This window comes from Myotis lucifugus, unplaced genomic scaffold, assembly GCF_000147115.1.
Source record: "Myotis lucifugus unplaced genomic scaffold, Myoluc2.0 scaffold_294, whole genome shotgun sequence".
Classification (NCBI taxonomy): Eukaryota; Metazoa; Chordata; class Mammalia; order Chiroptera; family Vespertilionidae; genus Myotis; species Myotis lucifugus.
Window position 1 is genome coordinate 310,892 of NW_005871342.1, and position 23,781 is coordinate 334,672.

A 23,781-nucleotide genomic window follows, 5' to 3' on the forward strand; every position below is an offset into this window, starting at 1 on the left:
GGGAGCCACATTTCAGATACATAGTTTCTGTTGGTGCTGAGGATTATTTTAAATATAGCTTGTTGCCAAACAGACATGCAGTAGATGGGATGTTCCCATATCTGAAACTGAGAGTACTAGTCCAGCGTTCACGGAAGAACTCCGAGACCCCACCAACAATGGTGAGAGTTATTTTTCTGCCCCCAGAACCCCTGGTATTCATTCATATTTTTAGCCAGGATCAGAGGCAGTATTGTACTTATTAGTTTCATGATCTGATCCCGTGTTCTAATTGGTCAAGACAACCACTTTTTAAGTTCTGTAAAAACAACAGCTTGGTTTGGGGTTTAGTAAAATTGAGAGAAATAAATAAGAAAGGCTGTACTTTGTTTTTATTTTAGCATCGACCTGATGTGCTGGGCAGACATTGAGCAGTTCCGAAGTATACCTTACAAAGATCGAAAGCTAAGGGAGGCAAAATCTATTTATATTAAGAACAAATACCTGAATAAAACATATTTCCTTGGACCTACCAGTCCAGCTTCTCCATATCAGCAGGATCAGGTATCAACGTGAAAAGATATTTTCTATATTGACATATAAGAACCAGTCATTTCTTTCTCTTTGCCAGCAACCTGAAAGTCATCTTTTTCATTTGCTTTTATGACTTAAATGCTAGACACGTTGGGTATCTCGTTTTTTAGGTATTCACAAGTATCTATAAAATAAATGCCTTTAAAACTCAAGTATTACATATTATAAAATGTGTTATCTTAACAAGTAATTTATAGAATTAAAAACAATAACCTTTCATTCATTCATTCATCCGCTCATTCAGAAAATACGAGTGCCTGACATGCTGGACACGCTCCCAGGTGCTCAGGAGAAGTGGTGAACTAGAGGGTCAAGTCCAGTCAACAAGCAGGAAAACTGCCATTTTCAGCCGTTAAGCTTCATCTTTACTTCTTTTCTTTGCTTCTATTAATGGCTATTACTCCAAACGTAATTGATCTTAAAACAATCCTGTTTGCCATTGTATTATCCCCAGAAACTGTTTTTATTGACCAGGAACATAGGTTTGGTCATTTTATTGGACCAAAGTCACATGGTCTGAATCACAACTTATTAATAACCATAGCATTATTATTATTTACAGCGAACAATTCTTATTGGGATTCAGCCGTGGGTTTGATCACATAACGTATGTCTCAATTTTTGTGCTTTAAAAATTTCTCTAGTTTGAAGTTTGCTAGTCTACATGACCACCTAGAGATCAAACAACAGCACTTGACTTCCTTATGTTGGTAATGTGAACAGATGCATATTCTGATGCCATACATTTATAAAATACAAATCTCAGATGAATGCTAAATTAGCACATGAAAGAAAAATTCAGAGATGTTCACAAGCAGAGCCTACCAAATTAAAAAAGCTCAGTCTTTGCAGGGAGAAATAAGCAAAAGTCCTTGGGAATAAGAGGAAGAAGAAGTGGTAAAATTAAGCAACCTTGATGAAAATGCCTTGCTGTTTGTTAGTTCCCTGATGTGTTAGCAAAAGAGGTTGGTATCTCACTAAGCACAAGCATGAAGTAAGCACATGGAAGAATTTGTTTTCTCTTTGGTTTGTGCTACATTGGTGAGGTTCGGTGGTATCGGATGCTACTGTGTGAACCCTCCATAGTATAACATGCGGAGAACTTAAAATTACTTTTATTTTTATTTACTTATTTTACACTTAAGGATATTCGTATTGCATATGCTTTCTATAGATCATGGGTCCATGGGCTAATTGCAGTTGTGTGGCCAATTTGCTCTTTGATTAGCAAAGTAATCCTTTCTCTTTAATACAAGAAAACAATAGTGTTATTATTAATGTTATTAGATTAATAATAAAGAATGGCTAAGAGGGTTTCTCTTTTTATATATTTTAATTTTTTAAAGTATTTTATTGATTTTTTTTTATAGAAAGAGGAAAGGAGAGGGAGAGAGAAACATCAATGATGAGGGAGAATCATTGATTGGCTGCTCCTGCAAGCCCCGCTACCAGGGATAGAGCCCACAACCCCGGGCATGTGTCCTGACTGGGAATCTAAGGGGCAACCTTTCAGTGCATAGGACTATGCCCAACCCACTGAGCCATACCAGCCAGGGCTGTTTTGTGTGTGTTTTAAGATTTTATTGATTTTTTTTTTGAGAGAGAGAGAGAAGAGAGAGAGAGAGAAAGAAAGAGAGAAAGAAACATCAATCACCCTAACCCGTTTGGCTCAGTGGATAGAGTGTTAGCCCGCAGACTAAAGGGTCCCAGGTTCAATTCTGGTTAAGGGCATGTACCTTGGTTGCAGGCTCAATCCCCAGTGGGGGATGTGCTGGGGGCAGCTGATCAATGTTTCTCTCTCATCGATGTTTCTCTCTCTCTATCCCTCTCCCTTCCTCTCTGTAAAATCAATAAAATATATATTTTTAAAAATTGATGGGTTGCTTTCTCTATGTGTCCCTCCCCCCTCCCCCCCACAGCAGGGCTCCAACCCACAACCTAGGTATGTGCCCTGACTGGGAATCAAACCCATAACTTTGTGGTATATGGGACCAATTGAGCCACTCTGGCCAGGGCTCTCTCTTGTTTTTATGGAAAACAATTTATTAGTAGGATTCAATTAATCTTATTAATCAAAGCAGAACTGTAAAGAAGGCAATTTTTCCAATGAGCAGTCCAAAAATTTTGAGTGGTTTGTACACAGGAACGGATAGAAAACAGAATGATTTAGAGTGGGAAATAGCCATTAATAGCTGTTGAAGCCAATACATATGCAGAAGAGAGATTGGGGCACAAAGAAATTGTGTTTTATAAAAGGTACTGCCTGTGCGAGTCAGACTACTGTCTGTGTAACCTATCTCTTCTTCCTCTGCCTCTCTGTTCTTCTTAGAAATTGTTGGAGTAGCCCTACATTGCTACCACCACCAGCAACCCACCATCCCCAACTCAAAAGTTTGGGTATTATACACATGTATAATATGTGAGTCAAGGCTGTCTCTTTACTAAGACTCACTTTCCTCAGACACAAAAGAAAACGATTTCTCAAACATGTCCATTTGACTAGAATCACCAACTCACAGAATATTAGACCTAGAAGAGGATTTAGGAAACTAATATGCTAATACCCTCTTTTTACAGTTGACGACACTGAGGCCAGGGAGGAAAAAATGGCATTGCTTGTGCTCATACAGGACAAAAACCCCATTCTTGTGTTCTTTGAGATATATCATAAGCAAAATCACACACCCAAAACAACCATCCCTGAAACCTCACAGTTCTCTGTTTGGTGGTAGAGGAGTTACCTGTCTTTCTATACACCAAAGAGCCAGGTGATACTTTCCAGAAAATGAGAATTGTGCCACCTGTCAGTGCTCAGCAAACGGTTTTGGGTGAATTAACACATTAATGACTAGTCGTGTTTCTTTCCCCACACAGACGTTGGCAGTTTCTGTTTTGTTGTATTTTCTCAGATCATGAGTTTGTGTGGTGGCTGGGGCAAAACTCTCCATGAGCAGCTTGACCCGCCTGTTTTCGTTGAAGTTCAGAAGCATGTCCTAAAAAGGCTAGAAAATGTGTGGTTGCCGCTGTTTCTTGCAAGTGAACAGTTTGCAGCACGTCAGAAGATCAAGGTACGTAAGTTAGTACTATAATCTTTGTATAGTGATGGACACAATCTCTCGAAACTCAAATGCATATACGTGTTGACCCAGCCATTGTACTTCTTGGCATCAGACTTCCGAAGTTTTCCTCTCAACACTGCCATATATTAATTGTACAGCTTTCAGTCTTATAACCTTAGTCTTCTCATTTTAAAAAAAAGGGGGTTAATAAGAGTAATTGCTTCATAAGATTGTAAAGATGAAATGAAATGAATGATATATGTTTAGTTTCTTAGCATGGTGCCTGGCGCAAAGCAAACACTGAAATATCATCTACTAATATAGTTGTTTTTTATATTATTACTAGAGGCCCGGTGCACAAAAATTTGTGCACTGGAGTGGGGGGGTCCCTCAGCCCAGCTTGCCCCCTATCACATACTGAGAGCCCTCAGGGTATGTCCTACTCCCTACTCCCCTTGGGGAGCGGGCCTAAGCCACAGTCTGGCCTCCCTTTGTGGGAGGCGACCGGGCTGATCAGGGGAAGGCACCGGCCCCATCACCCCACTGTTTCAGCCACTGCCAGTCACCGCAGCCACCAAGGTGTTTTCATCAACATGGACTCCAGTCCCTTCACCATGAAAAATGACAACTTTCTTTAGGCATTTTCAAGATGTGTCTTTCATAGGATATGACATTTCTTTCTTTCTTTCTTTTTTTATCCTCACCTGAGGATTGATTTTTAGAGAATGTGGAAGAGAAAGGGAAAGACAGAGAGAAACATCAAAGTGAGAGGAACACTTTGATTGGTTGCCTCCTGCATGAGCCCTGACCTGGGCCCAGACCAGGGAGGAGCCTGCAATCTAGGTACATGCCCTTGGTCAGAATTGAACCCAGACCCTGCGGTGGGCAGGCCGAGGCATTATCCACTGAGCCAAACCGCTAGGGCAGGATATGACATTTCTTAACCCTCCAGCAGTAGACCTTCCTTTTTTTCTCCAGGAGTGTGGTAAAAAACCCTAGATCACCTATTTGGACTCTTATTACCCAAGTTACTAAGAATATTACCAGTGGCATACAGGGAGCTAAGCCCATCAGCAGTCAGAAAAGGTGTTTCCTCTGTAGTTCTCACCAATTGCCGGCTTGGCCCCTGCCCAGGCCTAACACCTCTGGCTGAGTCATTAGCCCTGGGCAGGGGATCCCCAGCTCCCACCATGGCCGGCTCTGCCCCTGCTCCCCAGGATCGCTGGCACTGCCCCTGCCAGACCTAACACCTCTGGCCGAGGCATTAGGCCTGGGCAGGGCACCCCCAGCTTCCCGCCGCCACCATCAAGGATCGCTGGCTGGCTCCGCTCCTGCCCAGACCTAATGCCTCAGTCCGTGGCTTGGCACCTACATATGCAAATTAACCGCCATCTTTCTTGGCAGTTAATTTGCATATCACCCTGATTAGCCAATGGGAAGCATAGCAGAGGTATGGTTAATTACCCTTTTTGTCTTTTATTAGATAGGATTATTATTAAGTTCTCATATAAAAGGGCAAGGATATACAAGGGGGAATACTTAAATGAATTATGAGAATTTCATACTATGAAAAACCATGCAGATTTTCATATAAAATGAGATTAAAATATAAATTGAGATTTCCACATGTACTGATATGAAAGATTTTATCTGAGTGGAAAAACCAGGATGCAGAACAGTATATAGAAGATAATTCAATTATATATACTTACATCTATATATCTATTTATGTTTCTATCTCTAGACATTCATCCATCCATCCATCTATCTATTTTTATGTTTATGAAAAAAATATCTAAGAGGAATGGCTTTAGGGAATGAGAAAGAATTTTACTTTACTTTGAAAGTGGTATGAGATTGTTTTTTTGTTTCTTTGCTTTATTTTATTTTTATTTTTATTTTATTTTATAAGAAGCATGTATTACTTTGATAATTTAAAATGTCATTATCACACCTAAAAATAGGAAAACCTGATATTTACAAAAACAACACAAGGACAGAGAGCATGTGACTTTAGTATGAAAAGCACAAGCTATTAGTAATGATTGTGAAGAATCCAAAAAAAAAAAAGTTTATCAAACACTTAGAGGCTTACTTACCTTAGTCTTCTGAGAACCTTAAGTTGTGGAAAACACAGCACACCTGGGCACATAGGATTTATAACATGGAGAAAAGCTGACTTGCTTTAGTTCCTGGAAATAAGCTTTGGAATAACTCAAATTTCCTCATTCCTTTCTTCAGGCTGACTCCAGTTCTCTATCCAAAGCCAAGTTTAGATATTTAAACTTAGTAATATAACTTACCACATTTCCCCACAATAATCTTACTGTAACTTACAGTTATTTCCTGACTTAGCATTGGGTGGCCAAAGACATAAGCTGATTTGGGCAACCTTAAGCCAAAGACAGAAGAGAAGGGAGAGCATCTATAATAATAAAAGCGTAATATGCTAATTAGACTGGACATCCTTCCGGACGACCTCCTGGACGAAGCTGGGGCTGCAAAGGAAGCCAGTGCTGGCAGCTGGGGGAAGGAAGACCTACTCTTGCACGAATTTCATGCATCAGGCCTCTAGTTTGTTATAAAGTGCTGCTGGAGCATCTCACACACTTAGGGGGAGAGTTGACACCCAGGCTTTAGGAGGGTCGGGGCCAGGCCGCGGCTGTCGGAAAGACTCGGCAGTGACTCCGTCCTGTGTCTCTAGCTCAGCTTCTGGGTCTGTCTGTGGGAGAGAGGTAAAGTCACACAGGACAGACTTGGCAGGAGTGAGTCCCAAGAAAGGGAAGATAGTGCCAATCGGCAGTAACCTCAGGAGGTATCTTCTGTATTTTCTGCCTGTATTGAGTACCTTTTGTACTCATCCAAAATTAGTGTGGCTAGATAATAGCACACAAATCCGGCAAGTCCTAATTATCTCTTCAGTTTCCAGGTGACCCAAAGTGGAAGTGCCACCTACATTTAGGGCAATGCAGTCGGCTGTTATTGTCTCCATTTTGTAGATGAGGAAACTGTTCAGAACAGAGAACTTGAGTAACTCGCCCAAGGACAGGGGCAGAACTTCCATTTCTACGTCTGATCCTTTTTCTTCTGAACTGCCCCATCTCTTATCCACGCTTACCTTTACCTCATTTAAATATATATATATATATTTTTTTTTTCCAGGGAGGAAGAGAGAGGGAGAAAGAGATAGAAACATCAATGATGAGAGAGAGAATCATTGACTGGCTGCCTCCTGCACACCCTCTACTGGGGATCAAGCCCACAACCTGGGCATGTGCCCTTGACCGGAATCAAACTCAGGACCCTTCAGGCCTACGCTCTATCCGCTGAGCTAGGGCTACCAGCTAGGGCTACCTCATTTTTAAAAAGCTAATAAATTATTAAATGATTTCAAAACTTTAGACATTCTGAATCATTGAGGTAAGATCATTGGTTCTGCTTTTAGTTACAGCTGAAAGAAGCAACTGATGAGCTCTTACTGCAGAAGCATGAAGAGAAAATTGGGACCTGGAAGTAAGTACCATTTGTTATATTCTTCCTCCTGTGCGTTCTACTCTGTCAAAGTCTCTTCCTCCCTCTTCTTGTTCATAAATCCTCATTGTAGACTGTTTTCTAAGCCACCAACTGACTGCCAACACTGCTGTAATTGGCTGATGGGATCTAGTGGAAAGTGTGATCGTATCAGGACCTTCTTAGAAAGTTCCTTTACCTGCTCAACCCCAGAAGTGTCCATTGGACTTTCAGTATGTCTTTTTTGAAAATATCCTCACCCAAGAATATTTTTTCCATTATTTTTAGAGAGAATGGAAGGGAGGGGGAGAGACAGAGGGAGAGAAACATCAATGTGAGGGGGACACATCAATTGGTTGCTTCCCGCACGTACCCCAACCTGGGCTGGGGATGGAACCTGCAACCGAGGTTCATGCCCTTGACCAGAATTGAACCAGGGACTATTCAGCCAAAGGGCCAACACTCTAGCCACTGAGCCAAACCGGCTAGGGCTCAATATGTATTTTTATTTATTTTCCTTGTGATGGATTTATTGAGACAAATTGTTCATTCCAGCATCTGGTAGGATATTTATTACTGAGAGTAGGTTACTCAAAAGGATTAAAAAGTATGCAATAGAATCAGCAGGTTAAATTACCTTATGTTATCCCCCTTGATTTAGAATTACATTTTAGCTTTAAAAGAATTAAAATACCTATTATTTTGGTGGTTTTTAAACCACATAATATGATACCTTACTAGAAATGGCCTATTTTGCTTCTTAACAAGTGTGATAAATACAGTATTCTTTTTGAGCCTACAAATTTATGGCTATTTATCCTGCTAAAGTCTTGATAAAATGTTAAACTAGACCCAGGGAAAAAAACTAACAAAGACAAGACTTTTTCTGACTGGTAGGGAGTGTGTATATGTTAGGCTCCTCTTTTTCTGTATTTTCCTCTTGAAAGGAAAGAAAACCTGTTCTTATGTTTGTCTTTTGCTATATTTTTATTGACATGCTAAGTACAGTAAGCTCATATTTCATATTATTATGCATTATATATTGTTATTTTTTGTTCAGTAAAATTACAGGCTTTAGTTAAATTACTAAGGTTTAGTATCTTAAGAAGCAGGTCTTAAAACGTTATTTGCTGAGTGGGTTTTAAACAAACATCCCAGTCTAATACATAGTTGTTCCTATTTATAGGGCTATAATTTTAATATGGACCATATGGTAAGGGTCTTAACTACTTGAGCACAGAACACGGCCTGTGCCTCACTGAAACAGTGATAGACATCTCCTCGCCTTATCTGGGTTCAAGGCATCACCATCCATCTCGACTGCCTGGAGTTGCCTTCAGTTTTCAGTTTCCAATTCAGATGTCGTCCTGAAGGCCCTTCTCAGTAACGCTTTTACTTCTCCAGGCAGAACTAGTTACTCCTTCCTTCGTGTTCCCGCAGCGCTTTTTACATAACTCTCTCAAGCCTCATTTTGATGGTCACATAGAATGAAACAGTCTATGAAACTTATTTTATGCATGATCAGTAATGGCTATTTATCATGTGTTTTGTTTATTACTATAATTCCTAGGTCCACCTAAAACATTGACTTTGGAATGATGCATGGTTGTAGGCTAAACTCGGATTTGGGGAACTCCAATAAAATGTATCCAGTAAAAAAAAAAAAAATCTATTTAGTAAATTCATTAAAATGTTTGTTTGTTTTTTGTCATCTAAGAGGCTAACGAGAGATGAATATGTGATCTAAATGGTCAAAGTAAAAGAAGTAGACATCTTAAAACTGTGAAGATATAAAATAAGTAATACTTTTAAGCATTAATAAAACACCACGGCTCCTTCAGGCTTTTTTGTTATGTAAAGTGCATCCTCAGTCAGAGGAAGTCTGTTATTAAAAATAATGTATTAATAATTATTTCTTCTCGTTAATTCTTAATCACAATTTGTTATTAAAATAATATAAAGATAATTCACCAAAATATATGATCTTTCCAGGGTAGAATTATAGTGAAGCTCCACAGTGAATTTCCTATTTAAATTAATAGAATTAATTGGTAATTATTTTGGGAAAAATTTGAAAAAATATCTTAAATGTTCAACTGCTTTTACTTTTTAAAAGGTAGGAGAATTATATGTAACAATATGTGAAACCATAACATAAACAATAATATAACAATGTATCATCATAACATCATGATTATTTTGTCCCATTTAAGCACAGAACTGATGCTATGCACTAAAATGCAGTTTTTCAGCATCGTCTCAAACTGTAATAATTAACATTCTTAAACAGTGTAGTCATATGCTCTAAATCAACCAATCATTTCTTTTTCTCTCTACCCCTTAACAAAATGATGCCATAAAAATGTAAAGGAGACAAAGGCGAGAGGATCAGAGGGAGAAAGTTCCCAAATTCTATTGTGTCCAGGCCACCAATTTCAACAGTAAAGGAGATAGAACATGGTGATTTTCAGTCTAATGACTTTGTTTACATTTCAGAACGCAGCTAATTTTCTGTTCTCTCTGATTTGGGCAGCCTGTGGAGAGTAAATGGATATCTTCATCTTCTGAAATCATTGCTTTCCGTAAAGCATTATTGAATCCAGTTACTGCAAATCAATTTCAACGGTTCGTGGCTCTAAAAGGAGATTTATTGGAAAATGGGGTGCTCTTTTGGCAAGAAGTACAAAAATATAAGGTATTTTATTGGGAGTGGGAGAAAACCACCTCTATCTGAGGAGGGGATGCATTAACATTGATTCTAAACTGGAACATGATGGAGAATATATCCCAATTTTACCACCTTCATACAAATATGAGAATATTGAGGTGTTTATATTTCTATGTTAGATACATTATTATTGTACAATGAAGAGCGAGAGTGAGCCCTAAATGATTGTATAGGTTCTTAAAGGTAGTCCCATATATGATCTAAGGAGAAACTTTTTGAAAAGTCTTAACTATATTTTTGCATATCACTTATCTATAAATGTACTATATACATCTTCCCCTGAAGGTGTCCATATTCAGTACTTCAACCAAGACTTCTTTATAAGAATTCCCAACCATATTTACAGCAAGAGTAATCAAAGATAGTGGATTATAGATGAATAAACCAACAGAGATGAGAGAAGCTTTCCTGTTAGAAAATGGCAAGGTTCTCTTTTTTTAAAAAATGTATTTTTATTGATTTCAGAGAGGAAGGAAGAGGGAGGGAGGGAGAGAGAGAGAGAGAGAGAGAGAGAAACATCAATGATGAGAGAGAATCATTGATCGGCTGCCTCCTGCACGCCCCCCTCTGGGGATCGAGCCCGAAACCCAGGCATGTGTCCTTGACCAGAATTGAACCTGGGACCCTTCAGTCCACAGGCCGACGCTCCATCCACTGAGCCAAACCAGCCAGGGCAAATGGCGAGATTCTTAACAAAATAAATGTGAGCCCAGCCAGTGTGGCTCAGTGGTTGAGCGTCGAGCCATGAACCAGGAGTTAACGGTTCAAGTTACAGGGGCAGGGCACATGCCCAGGTTGCAGGCTTGATCCTCAGTAGGGGTTGTGCAGGAAGCAGCCGATCAATGATGTTTCTATCTCTCCCTCTCACTTCTCTGAAAATGTTTTTAAAAATCTTTTTTAAAAAAGTGAAAAAACAAGTGCTTAGTTTCAAAAAGCAGTTTATTTTCAGGTTTAAGTGTTTAATGAAATTATATAGAATCTTTGCATTGAAAAGGGGGAGAGGGCTTTGTATGTTATACAGTCCAGACTTGGATACAGGAATATTGTCTAGAAATACCTAAGAGTAGGCATGTAGCCGCCGCTTAAACACTCCCAGGGGTAGCAGGTTCATTCCCACTATAAACGGAGGGAGTAAAAATAAAACTAGAATTTAAGAGGATAATGCTTTCAATTGGCCTATAAATATGTATTATGTAGCATGAATACTCTGCTCCATATATATTCTGTATAGTTAGTAGTTGCTCAATAAAATCTATTTCTAAACTTTCTCCAACATACCATGAAATTGTTTTCTATCCTTTTCTGCTAACAACAGTTTTTGTATTATTCACAGCTTAGAAATTTCCTCAGGAAAAAGATGTTTTTGAGATAAGTTTTTTCAAAATTTGTCATGAGATAAGTAATATTAAAATATTTTTTTGAGAATTAGAAAGGAGGTAGTTTGTTTTCCAAAATAGGCAATTATGTATGGGTAGAAGTATCTTCAAGCTAATATGAATCTGAGTAAGCCCAACCTTGTTAAGACAAGAGGTGATGAGATAAACCTTCCAAAATAAGTATTTAAAAAATCGTAGTCTCATTCATAGTCAACCCTTAATTTTGTGACTATTCCTTCTTGAAGGCTGCCCTTGGTCTTCATTTAGGTATCTTTTCTGTATCATAGAATGGAGGACGTATAATAGTAAGTAGCTATTAAAAATCATGCTATAGGAGTGAATTTGTTCATTCAGTAAGCATTTCTTAAGTATGTAATGTACTAGCCATGATGCTAGATTGTAGGAATAAAAAAGGTGAATATAACACATTGGCCTCTGCAGGAAGGGAGACGTCTGTGAAAATCCACAGTATTGATTATGACTTATGCTCTAACTAGGTGTTCCCACAGAGGAGGGAATGAGGCAGGGAAGGTGGTAGGTCAGGGAAGTGTCCGTAGATGAAATAATACTAGGATTGGGTCTTGAGGGAATTTGCCAGGTAGAAAGCGTTCCACCTAGCAAAGTCCTTCTGAGCTCACTTTTATATGGTTTACTCTTACTGTTTGCTATCTGCCAGATAGTGTCTTAATACTTTTCATGTCATAACTAATTTAATCGCCATAAGAATCCTATGAGCCCTGGCCAGGTGGCTCAGTTGATTGGAGTGTCATCCCATAACACCAAAAAGGTTGTGGGTTCAATTCCCTGTCACGGCACATACCTAGGTTTCAGGTTGGATCACCAGTTGAGGCGTGTGGGGGAGGCAGCTGATTGATGTTTTTCTCTCACATGGATTTTTTTTCACTGTCTCCCTCCCCTCCCTCCCTCCCTCCCTCCCTCCCTCCCTCCCTCCCTCCCTCCCTTCCACCCTTCTTCTCCCTCTAAAATCAATAAACAAATCCTCAGGTCATGATTTTTTTTTTAAGTGAATACTGCTAATCTCCATTAAAAAAAGAAAAAAGAATCCTATGAGGCCAGAGCTGTTATTCTCACCATTTTACGGATGAAGAAGCTAAGGCACAGAAAAGAAACTCCTGATATCATACAGCTAATTAAGTGGTAGAGCTGGAATTTGAACCAAGGCATTCTGTTGCTAAAACTCATGCTCTTATCACTAAGTTATACTCCCTCCCAGTGATGACTGTAGCAATATGCAAAGAGATGGCTACAGTGACCTTAATCAGATTGTTCTGAATTGTGAAAAATTGGAAAGAACCCAAATATTCAACAACAGGACATTGGTTATTTAGTTATGATACAATAGAATACTCTGCAGCCATTAAAAATATGCTGTAGGAGAATAATCAATGATGGGAAAGATACTTATTTTATTGATTTTTTTAAAAAACCCAGCTACTAGAAAACAGTATGATTTCATCTAAAGTGTGTCTCCATAGAGAAAAGATTGGACACATACGTTCATCCAATAGATACTTATTGAGCACCTACCAAGGGCCATGCTAAGTCCTGAGGAGTCAGCTGTGACCAACACAGTCTTCCCTCTCAGACAGTGACAGACACGGCGGTCACAGCGGCGTGCTTAGTGCAGTGGTGGGAGAAGCACAGGTTAGCAGTGCCTATGGTGGACATCTCCCCTGGGCTGAGGGAGCCACAGTCAGCTCACTAGGGAAGGTGTGCCTACCCAGAGACTGTTATGGCAGGTAAACATTCTCTAAGCCAATGGTATACTAGAAAGAGCAATTAGGAAAAAAAATCAGTTTTCATTGTCTAAATACTCTCCCTTCATCTCAAAATTAAACTTCACAATTTTTTAAATTTTATTTCATACGCCTCATATTTTATAGTTACAAACCAGGCTCACCAAATAATTATGATGATAATCTCACTAGTAATGGCAAAAAATACATTTTGGGTAATATGCCAAACGTGGTATACATAGGCATTTTTGGAAGGGATACTAAATTGAGTAAAAAAAATGCTAACCGTTGTCTCAATGTAACATAACAAGCTTTTTTCACATGTAACTTATGCCAAACTGTATGTGAAGTTTTATATGGCAAGCACTAGAATTTTCTTTAATAGTATCCATAAGACATAAGTTATCACAATGCCCATCATTCAGTGAGTACTTAATAAATGTTGGCTCATTTCTGCCCTAGAATTATTTCCAAATATGTGTACTTTCTAGTGATTTAGAGAACAATGTCTTTGACAGACAAATGCCATAATTCAAGCTAAGCTACCTCTTTATTTTTAAAAAAAATGATAGCCCTACATCTGTGACATAAAACTAGGTCTTTTAAATGCGTGATCACTATTTTTAAGTTCTTTAGCAACAAAGAGGATAAGGTAATAGGTTAATTGAAAAATTATAGATGCCTACTGACACACCTGTCACCACCAGCACGTAGCTTATGTAGCTGGCCTTTTTGAGCCCAAATCCCCGTGCGGTAGAAGCAATCATGGTTGAGAAAGCTTTTGTAACCACCTGTCAGTTGAGTTGGGTGCCTGTTCTCAGTGCTCTCCTGGAACGCTGTGTATGCTTTTATCGTAGCGCTTACCAACTACCTCAAATTGGAGTAACATTGCCATGCTTCTCCTCCAGTAGAAATCGGCCTTTGAAAGGCCAGGTACTGTAAGTGGGGCTCAGCTCGGTGTCTGGCATATAGCAGGCACTCAACATAAATTTGCCAAATAAGTCAAAGTCGACACTAGATCTGTTCCTTTGCATAGGAGAAAGGAGAAGCAGCAATCAGGATTAAAATGAGACCTGTATTTACGTGAGGTATATCCATCAAAGACTTAGGTTCCTCAAACCCAAGAGAAATAAAAGCTATGATATTTTAAGATAGCCTTGGTATGTCCCAGTACCCTCTTGACCTGAAGTTAAAATGTATATATTAGGCCTTGTCCGAATACATCAAGGTTGCGGGTTTGGTCTTCAGTCAGGGCACGTACAAGAAGCAACTAATGAATGCATAAATAAGTGAAACAACAAATCAGTGCTTCTCTCTCTCTCTCTCTCTCCCTCTCTCCCTCTCTCAAAATCAATTTTAAAATAAGTATATATTAGCTGAAAGACATATTGGCACAATTCTGTAAAGTGCCCTACTAATCCGTTAATCATATATTGTCCTATCTTTCCCCCTTGTCCAGGACCTGTGCCACTCTCATTGTGACGAGTCTATCATCCACAGGAAGGTCATGACTATTATCAACTGCTTTATTAACTCCAGCATCCCACCCGCTTTACAAATAGACATCCCCGTGGAGCAAGCGCAGAAGATTATTGAGCACAGGAAGGAGTTAGGACCATATGTATTCAGAGAGGCACAGGTAAGCGATCGGGGCATGTGGCTAAGCATACTTTTAAATGGATTGACAGCCTAGGTGTTCTCGTAAAGCTTTTTGCATTATTCATATTTGGCAGGGCTTCAATCATCCCAACACTGGGATTGATCCTAGGTAATGAAAAAGCATCTTTTCATATGCCACAGGACGTAAGAACCTAGCAGTTGACTATCTTGTTGTTGATACTGCACAACAAATAAAATTATTAAATACTACACTTAGACGTTGCATGGTTACCATTTTTTGTTTCTAATTTAGAAAACAAGCGAAGTCCTCCTTCCTTTCCCACCATTCCTATTTCCTTTCAAAATATCCGCTGCCACAAAAATGTGTGGCATATGTGTGTCCCAAGATTTGTGTATTTTTAAAGATTGGAATATTCACGTCGCTCATAAAATAAGTGAGAGGAGATTTAAGTACCCGACCAACATAAAGTACACAAGCTCATGAAAGGAAAGCCATGCCTGTTAACCTGCTCACATTACTTCTTCTTAAGATAAATAATAGAAAACAGCGATTTGATGAACATAATTTATTTGCATTTTGAAAAGCCTTTTACCGATGTTGTTCCTGAAAAATGATTAAGAAAAATAAATTATAATAGAGGTAATAGGGAAGGCCCTGTCATGACTTAAGTGATATGAAGCAGAGATTGGGGGTGTGATTGCCCTGGAGCATGGAAAGAGGCCATTACTCCTTCACGTGCATTTGTGAGCCAGCTGTGCTCTAAGTCCTCCAAGGGACTGAAAGCGGACTCACAATCCAAATTGTGCATTAAAATCGGCGAAAATATCGAGGAATGATTGAGGATGTGCTAGAGAGGAACAGAGAAAACGTGGTGCCAGAATCGTGGCGTCTGTGAACGAAGGGATCTGAGAGAGCACGCAGCCGGGCCTGGGCCCGGGCCTGCCGATCACCGGGCCCCAAGCCCGGCCGCCGGCCGCATCAGAGGCCTTGAGCCGGGCGGGGAAGGCCTGGGGCTGCGCATGCCAGTCGGTCCGCACAGCGTCCCGGGAGTCCTCTCGTGTATGCCTTCTACCTGATTTCCGAAAAGGAGTCCCCGGCCCGTAAGAGAATAGTTATTTAGGGGCCTCACCCCACCAAATCTGTTACTCCTCCTGTGTTTCCTAAGAAAGCTCAGAGAATGGTCAGAGGCCTGGGCACCGTCTCCACGCCCCCCTGGCCTCCATGCCCTGGCCGCCAGATCTTCATTCCCTGAAAGGTATCCCTCTGTCTCCTTGTTCTCTGTCATTCTACCTACTTCTCTCCAACTTCGTGTGACTGCCTCAGCCCCACCTGCCAAGTCTCACAGTGATGCCCACAGGTCCCCGCCTCCGGGCTCTGTCGAAACCATTTAACTCCCTGCAGACAGAGCCGTCTTTTTCAAAAGGTCCATCTGGTCATGTCACTTCTCTGCTCTCAGTTACAGTTGCTCCCCATTGTCCCCAGAAGGGAGACCGTGCGCCTTCCTACACGTCTCCAACCACATCTCTTACGGCTTATCTCCCAGCCTCACCTCATGGTTCGTAGGCGGCCTGATTCTCTTCCCTCCTGAGCGCTGGGCAGTACCCTCTTCTCCGCCGTGTGCTGTGATGCTGTCCGGTACTTGTCCCTGTCAGAACACTTGTTCCACAGAATTGAAAAGGACCGTCCTCATGCCTGACTTTCCCATCAGACTGGGAGGTCGTTGAGGGCAGGGCCTGTTTCCCAGTTTCCTTTGCGGCCTGAACACCTGGCACAGAGGCAACACCAATAGCATCTTGGAACATGGGAATGAACGATGTGAGAAGAGAGCTATCGCAGCAGAAAGGAGTAAGACCAAGTTGGAAACGCGAGCAAACTTGAGAGAAGGGCTAACTAGTAAATTTACCGGTTTTAGGATTGTTATCAGTGTATCCTCTGCTATCCCCACCCGCATCCCTCATCCCTCAGCCAAAGTCCTTATCACTGGACCTTTTTACTCACACTAAAGCCATTGTCTTTCTGCTGGCAGTGAGCAAAATAGCTCCATATTTATTTTTATGTTTTTTGTTTTGTTTTTGTTTATATTTTATTGATTTTTTTACAGAGAGGAAGGGAGAGGGATAGAGAGTTAGAAACATCGATGAGAGAGAAACATCGATCAGCTGCCTCCTGTACACCCCTCACTGGGGTTGTGCCCGCAACTAAGGTACATGCCCTTAACCAGAATCAAACCTGGGCCCCTTCAGTCCACAGGTCGATACTCCACCCACTGAGCCAGATCGGTTAGGGCAGCTCCATATTTATTAAAACAATGTCTTAGCCACAATTTGGTTATCTTTTAAGGCTGCGTAAGTTTCATGAATAACACGTAAGTTATTAACCTAACATCTTTAATTATGAATTTCAGAAATGGAGCAATTTGGCCCGGCCAGTGTAGCTCCATGGTTGCGTGTCACCCCATGAACCAAGAGGTCACTAGTTCGATTCCCTGTCCGGTCAGGGCACATGTCCAGGTCGCAGGCTCAATCCCCAGTAGGGGGCCTGCAAAAGGCAGCGATCAATGTTTCTCTCTCATCCATGTTTCCATCTCTTTATCCCTCTCCCTTCCACTCCCTCTAAAAAAAGAAAAAAAAAGCAATTTTATGTCTGCCTTTGAAAGGTTCTGTGTTAATTAGGTGACTTTTACCGGAAGGCCTTCTAGATGGAAATACATGTATTAGACAACGACTCCGGTTCTGGAGAGATCACTAAAAAGTAGGGTCAGTAGTTGGTAGATAGAGAAGGGGTATTTAAGTGTAAGAAGTTCACAGGAAAGCTATCATGGCCCCTGAACAGCGGAGCAGGGGATTATTGAATTAACTACATGGCAGGTAAATGAAAAAAATTAAAGGCCTGCATTTTATTGAATAGAGTATCTCTAGCTTTTGTGTTCACAATCCCAAGAGGCTACAGAATTCAGTGACAAATTTTAGAATTACTAATAATATCCACGCGCAGAAAAGAGGAGTCATGAAACATGACTAATTCGGGACTCTGCTGATCACCGCAGCTTTTACTCTCTAAAAAGTCTTCTTTTCCTCGCAAGAGCTGGCTCCGAGCCTAATGGGATGGTTCATTTTCCTCCAGGGCATTAGGGGAAGGCCATTCCTAGCAACAACATGTTGGGCTTGATCTGATGTGGCAAGTCCTACCTTCTTGGAAGTAACGTCTGCCTCTGGAACTAATGGAAAAACTTGGCAGGGGAGTTCGAGCAACAATTCTTATCTCTATAAATATCACAATTAATCACTGGCTGTGGAGTGTCCTCATAGAAAGCACTTGTCCAGGATACCACTCTGCTTTTTAAATGTTACTTTTCTTGCTCTCACATAAAAGAGAGATTGTATCATTTAAAAGTTACTCAAGATTTATTCTTAGATCTGCAGCTTTGTTTAAGAGCTTTTCCAGAGGTAAATGGTATTTCCTTTCTCTCAAAAGAAAGAAAAGGGGAGAGGGGAGAGGAGTTCCCTTGATGGACTGAATATTTGGAATACTTGCATAAAACAGCAGAGTGTGTGGCAGATCCGCTAGTATATGCTTTAAAAGAAAACATAAATTCCTTATTAAAAAAAAAGACCTAATGGATTCTTTATTCATACAATCAATTGGTTAGGGAAACATAAAGAATAAAGTGACCTTTAAGTGTATTTTAAGAATTTTTTTTTTTAAAGAAAGACTTCTCGTTGGTAGTAAAAAAAAAAAAAATTGATGATAAGCATGTGCCGAGCTAAACTATACCAAGATGTCTGGCGACAATAAGTTGGAGGAAACATGCTGTATATTAAAGATGCAATAGTTAATCCATTATTATGGTGAGTTAGAGTTTAAAACGGTACATTTGTATAACATTGTAACCTGAGACATACTTTGTTTTTTTTATACAGATGACAATTTTTGGAGTTCTGTTTAAATTTTGGCCTCAGTTTTGTGAGTTTAGGAAGAACCTAACGGATGAAAGAATTATGAGTGCGTTAGAGAGAAGAAAAGAATATCAGAGGCAGAAAAAGAGGTCGACAATCGTAGAAGAGGAAAGAATTCAAAAGGTGAGACCAGACTCATTTTGGGTTTAGTCAGACATATAAAAGCCATTTGTAGAAACACTTGGGCCAGCGAAAAATCCAGCAAAGTGACAGAAGACAAACTTCAGGGACTTTTAAGCCTTTAGTTGGAGGCTTCAGACTTGGTTTTGAATTCCTTAAAATTCATCTCCAATGTCGTCTTTTCTATGTGAAGGCTTCCTTGATACTCTCCTGGGCAACTTAAGAACTCACGTCCACTGTAGTCACTCGTAGGAACCTCTCTTGCGGAGCACGTTATATGGTCTTATGAGTAAGTTTTTGCATTTGTTGTCCTCACTGGACTGAGATTCTTAAGGATAGTATCTGTCTTATTCATCTGTGTCTCATAAGCACTTACACCAGTGTCTAGCACACATGCAGTTATTAACAATTGTTTACTAAATGAATGGGTGAATGAATGAACACATATTATGTACTGAGGGCAGCACTTTAGAATTACAATTACAGACGTATACATTGATTGTGAAATTTGTAAATATGAATCACAAATTGTTCAGCCTGCCTATTTGTCAGTTAATCTGTCCACTCATTCATCTGCCCATCTTTCTTTCTATTTCTCTATTTGAATTGAAGAGGAATAACTGCTCCCAAATAATGTATTTTATCTTATTTATAAGCTTATGCCTACTCTATTTTATATATATATAAAATATATGTGCACATACACACACACACACACACACACACACACACACACACACATATATACTAGAAGCCCGTTGCATGAAGATTCGCACAATAGGCCTTCCTTCCCCTGGCTGCCAGCACCGGTTTTCCTCTGGAACATGGGACCCAGGCCTTTGTTCTGGCCGCAGTGAGGCTTGGCTTCTTCAGTCTTCAGTCTTCACTCCGCATCTGTATATGCAAATTAACTGTCATCTTTGTTGGGTTGATTTGCATAGTCACTCTGATTGGCTGGTGGGCATAACAGAGTGACACCAATTTGCATGTTTCTCTTTTATTAGTGTAGATATATATATATATATTTATATATATTATTGATTTTTTTTAGAGAGAGAGGAAGGGAAAAGGATAGAGAGATAGAAACATTGATGAGAGAGAAACATCATTATAGATTAAATCTGTGCATTTCCCTAGTGAGAAATTTAAATGGATATTAATGAAAATGTCTGTAGTGGTTTTTCTTGGATGCTAAAATTTGGGGGTGATTTTTACATTCTACCTCATGATTTCTCTCATTTATTTTTAGTATTTTTATATTAATAGTAGAGGCCCAGTGCACAAAATTCGTGCATGGTGGGGGGGGGGGGTCCTTCAGCCCAACCTGAACCCTCTCACAATCTGGGACCCCTCGGGGGATGTCCGACTGCCGGTTTAGGCCCATCAGGATCGGGCCTAAACCAGCAGTCGGACATCCCTCTTGCAATCTGAGACGGCTGGCTCCTAACCACTCACCTGCCTGCCTGATCGCCCCTAACTGCCTCTGCCCTTACCCAATGGGGAGCAGCCTTTGCCTCGGCCCTGCTCCCACAGCTTCATCCAGAAGGTGGTCCAGAAGGACGTCCGGAATGATGTCCAGAAGATCGTTCGGCTGTCGGTCTAATTAGCATATTATGCTTTTATTATTATAGATGAAAGCAATATTACTTTTTAATATTTTTATATTAATATGAAAGAAAAATAAAGATTATGTCACATTAGTGATATTGACTTGATGAAACCTCAGGTGTGGTGCTCACCACACAATGTTTTTTCACCTGCTATTATGACTCCTTAACTGTAAGTTTATATTAATTAATTACCCCTTTTGGGGAATAACAATATAATTACAGGAAGGATTCAAACAACCTGAACATGTTCCAGTAACTCCTATGAAACCATCTGATTTGTTCAGTGACCAATCTCTAATCCTGCAAGCATATGGCCGACAGGTAAGCAAGAGAGACGCCATGGGCATCACTTCTGCAGAGCACTGGGTGGTGGGAAGCAGTAGTTTTGTCACTTTACAGTAGTAGAGGTGTGTTTGCTTGAAAATGAGGCTAAGGTTGTAATCCTAGAAGAGATGGGAAGGAAATTTCCTTGAGCCTTCAGAGGACATTAAAATGCCAGCTGATCTTGAATAACATAATCAAGAAAAATAACTTCTTGATACATGTGAAGATTTAAGAGGCAGAAATTGAAGTGACTATCTTATCAGAAAAGAAAGAATAGGGCAGATACAGAAAAAAGTAAAATATATATAGGTTACTATATTTTTGGGTTAAGAGAGGAAAGATGAATGGCAAATGCTTTGTCTCAATTTTTAAATTATTTAAAGTGATTGTAAAATTGGCCAGTACATGACCATCAACTAATATATATATTTTCATGTGTAACTTGTCCATGAACATCACCTCCCTGAAATTTTAGAAGTTTAATTTATGTCCGTTTTGAATGACTTCCATTGAAACTGATTGCATCTTAAATACTATTAGCTTGGGAATCAATCTTTTTGGTATTCAGCAATGTCAAGTAGGTTTACTGATAGGCTAGGAAGCTTTTATTGAAAGAAATGTCCAGTTTTTTGGAACCATCTAAAAGTGCATGATACCTAACAATGACATTTGGAAGTGTATTTATTAGCAAATGACTAGTGTTAAATTTCAGAAACACAGAGTAAAAATAAAGGGGGAAATGTGGAATTAGAGATACCAGGCTTCTAATTTTTACTCTGACACTTGCAGGTCAGTATCATGTTGAAGCCGGAAGAAATGACTTAATCTCTTTTGAGGCTATTTTCTTAGCTGTTCAAAAGAAAAAAATGATGATGATGATGATGATGATATTGTCATATATCTAAGATTAAGAAACTAAATGCTTTTGGAAACCAAAGGCATTTTTATAAATTTAAACTAGAGGCCTGATGCACAAATTCATGCATGGGTGGGGTCCAGCCAGCTCACCCAGATGGGGGCCGATCATGGGCGGGGCCGGCTGGGGGGAGGGGCCATGGCTGGCCAGGGGAAGGGGCCGCAGGCAGTTCGGGGGGGGGGGGGGGCGTCAATCGGGTCCCCGATCAGGCCTGTTGGCCGTTGCAGTGCACATCATAGCGACCAGTCATTGCAGTCATTCTGGTTGTTCTGTCGTTCTGGTCACTTGGCTTTTATATATATATAGATAGATAGATTATTATTATTTTCATTATTGCTCTTTAATGTATACATGCTGAATTACACTAGGAATTGTTAAAATAATAACACACTGCCATTTAGTATGTGTGGGATGCTCTACACATGCATTTCTTTCAGATAAATGTTACCAATTGAAGAATTGTAATTAATCCAAAGGCAAAATTACCCCACAAAAAACTTGGATCTTTCCTAAGCACATAAGTTCATAATCAAATTGAATGTGTAACAGTGACTGAAGAGCTGTCAAGAAATCTATGAAATTTTTGAGAAATTGTTTTACTGAGAAGTAGTGAATCATCCTTCTCATATCCCCACCAGCCTCCCAACCTGCGGCGAGGAAATTTAACATTTTAAGTTCAGGCTATAGGAAAAAGTGCCTTTACTCCATCAAAATATTTCTACTAAAATGGGGAAAGGAGACTGGATACAGTTTGTGGTGACCAGTTGAAAGGTTAAGTGGTTAAGTTCCACTTGTGAAGTTTTATATAATAATAAATTGTGATATGTGCACATTTTATCATATGGGTTATACTGCAATAAGATGTTCAAACGAAGGGGCTGATATAAGTTATCATCTTACCTTCAATTTATTCTCTGGGGCAAACATTTCTAAAATTCACTCTGAAAATCATTTTTCTAGCCATCCTGGTGCTACTCAAAGTACATAGAAGCCTTAGAGCAGGAAAGGATTCTTCTTAAAGTTCAAGAAGAAATAGAAAAGAAGTTGTTCACGGGTAATTTTTGCTTTTTGCTTACACGTTGTTTGCTATCTTCCATCGCAGTTTTATTTTAGAGGACTTTGCTGATAATTGCTTCACTGTGTCCCTTATTTCTCTTATTTTTGTGCAGGTGGACTATCTCTTACAAATGTGAAGCCTAATTCTTCAGGTACGTCTTTGAAAAAGACCTTATCTTCCCAAAGCAACCAGAGTGAGTTTCCGATGACAGTCTGTGAGGAGGTCCTCAGTTCTTCCTTCCTTCTTGTTAGAGCTCTGCCTTTGTCCTGGCCTTGCCGACTAGAGAGGGCAGGGGACGAGGACTGCCTCCCTCCAACTGATCTGACCCTGAAAGTTAGGAGAATTTCTGTGTGTGTGTGTGTGTGTGTGTGTGTGTTCTCCCCCCCGCCCCCAGGAGAAAAGGCATATCTAACATTTCATTCCATTTCCAGAGTGACAGTACGCCTGTGAGTGTATACCCTGGTGCTGATAGGTGCAAGGTAAGTCATAGACTGAAAGTTGATCAGTCATATCCATGCGCCTATAACATACATACTCCTGTGCTTTCACAGCTGTATACGTGTACACACAAAAAATACATGCACATCAAACATATATACACACCAAATACACACATGCATGCCACACACACACACACACACCACTAACAAATGTATGGGTAGAGCACTTTGCCTCCCTTCTGAATGGTACAATCTGAAAAGGACTTTGGATACAAATGTTAGAGTTTAACGATGCCCCTATAAAGTAGTATGGTAGTATAATGTAGTATACGTGTGACCCACTGACCCAGTACTTGAAGAACCAGTAAAAGTCCCCTTTCTCCTACCTTCTGTCTTGCAGCTGACCTTTTTATTTCTCAAAATCCTTAGTGTCCTGACTCTTGGGAGGGTTTGATGAGCAGATCTTGATGTTCCGAGCCTGCTCATCTTTTCCCTCTCTGGTTTATCCTAGCCACTGCCCTTCTCTCAGTTCCCCTCTCCTTAGGCCAACCTCACATGTAGAATGTGCTGACACATGTTAATGTTTTTATCCTTATCACAACTCTATGTTAGGTTTCTTGGTTTGTTTTGGATTTATGTTTTCTATAGCTACTTATGTTTTCAACCATTTATTTTTCTCTTGCAGGAATTCTTTAAGCCCAATTTAACTGACATGGAAGCTCAAGTGATTTTTT

The 23,781-nt window shown here is 40.0% G+C and overlaps 1 protein-coding gene across 1 annotated transcript in view; it reads left to right on the forward strand.

Moving 5' to 3' along the window:
* RGS22 (regulator of G protein signaling 22) overlaps positions 1-23,765 on the forward strand; it is a 90,223-nt gene extending 66,458 nt beyond the window's left edge. Inside the window, 11 exon segments of the mRNA XM_023763620.1 lie at positions 381-543; positions 3,483-3,641; positions 7,078-7,149; positions 9,676-9,837; positions 14,463-14,642; positions 18,545-18,703; positions 20,533-20,631; positions 22,511-22,604; positions 22,720-22,758; positions 23,039-23,086; positions 23,733-23,765. Of these exon segments, the coding sequence (XP_023619388.1) occupies positions 381-543; positions 3,483-3,641; positions 7,078-7,149; positions 9,676-9,837; positions 14,463-14,642; positions 18,545-18,703; positions 20,533-20,631; positions 22,511-22,604; positions 22,720-22,758; positions 23,039-23,043 (1,132 nt within the window). The 3' untranslated portion in view covers positions 23,044-23,086; positions 23,733-23,765.
* The last annotated feature ends 16 nt before the right edge of the window (positions 23,766-23,781 follow it).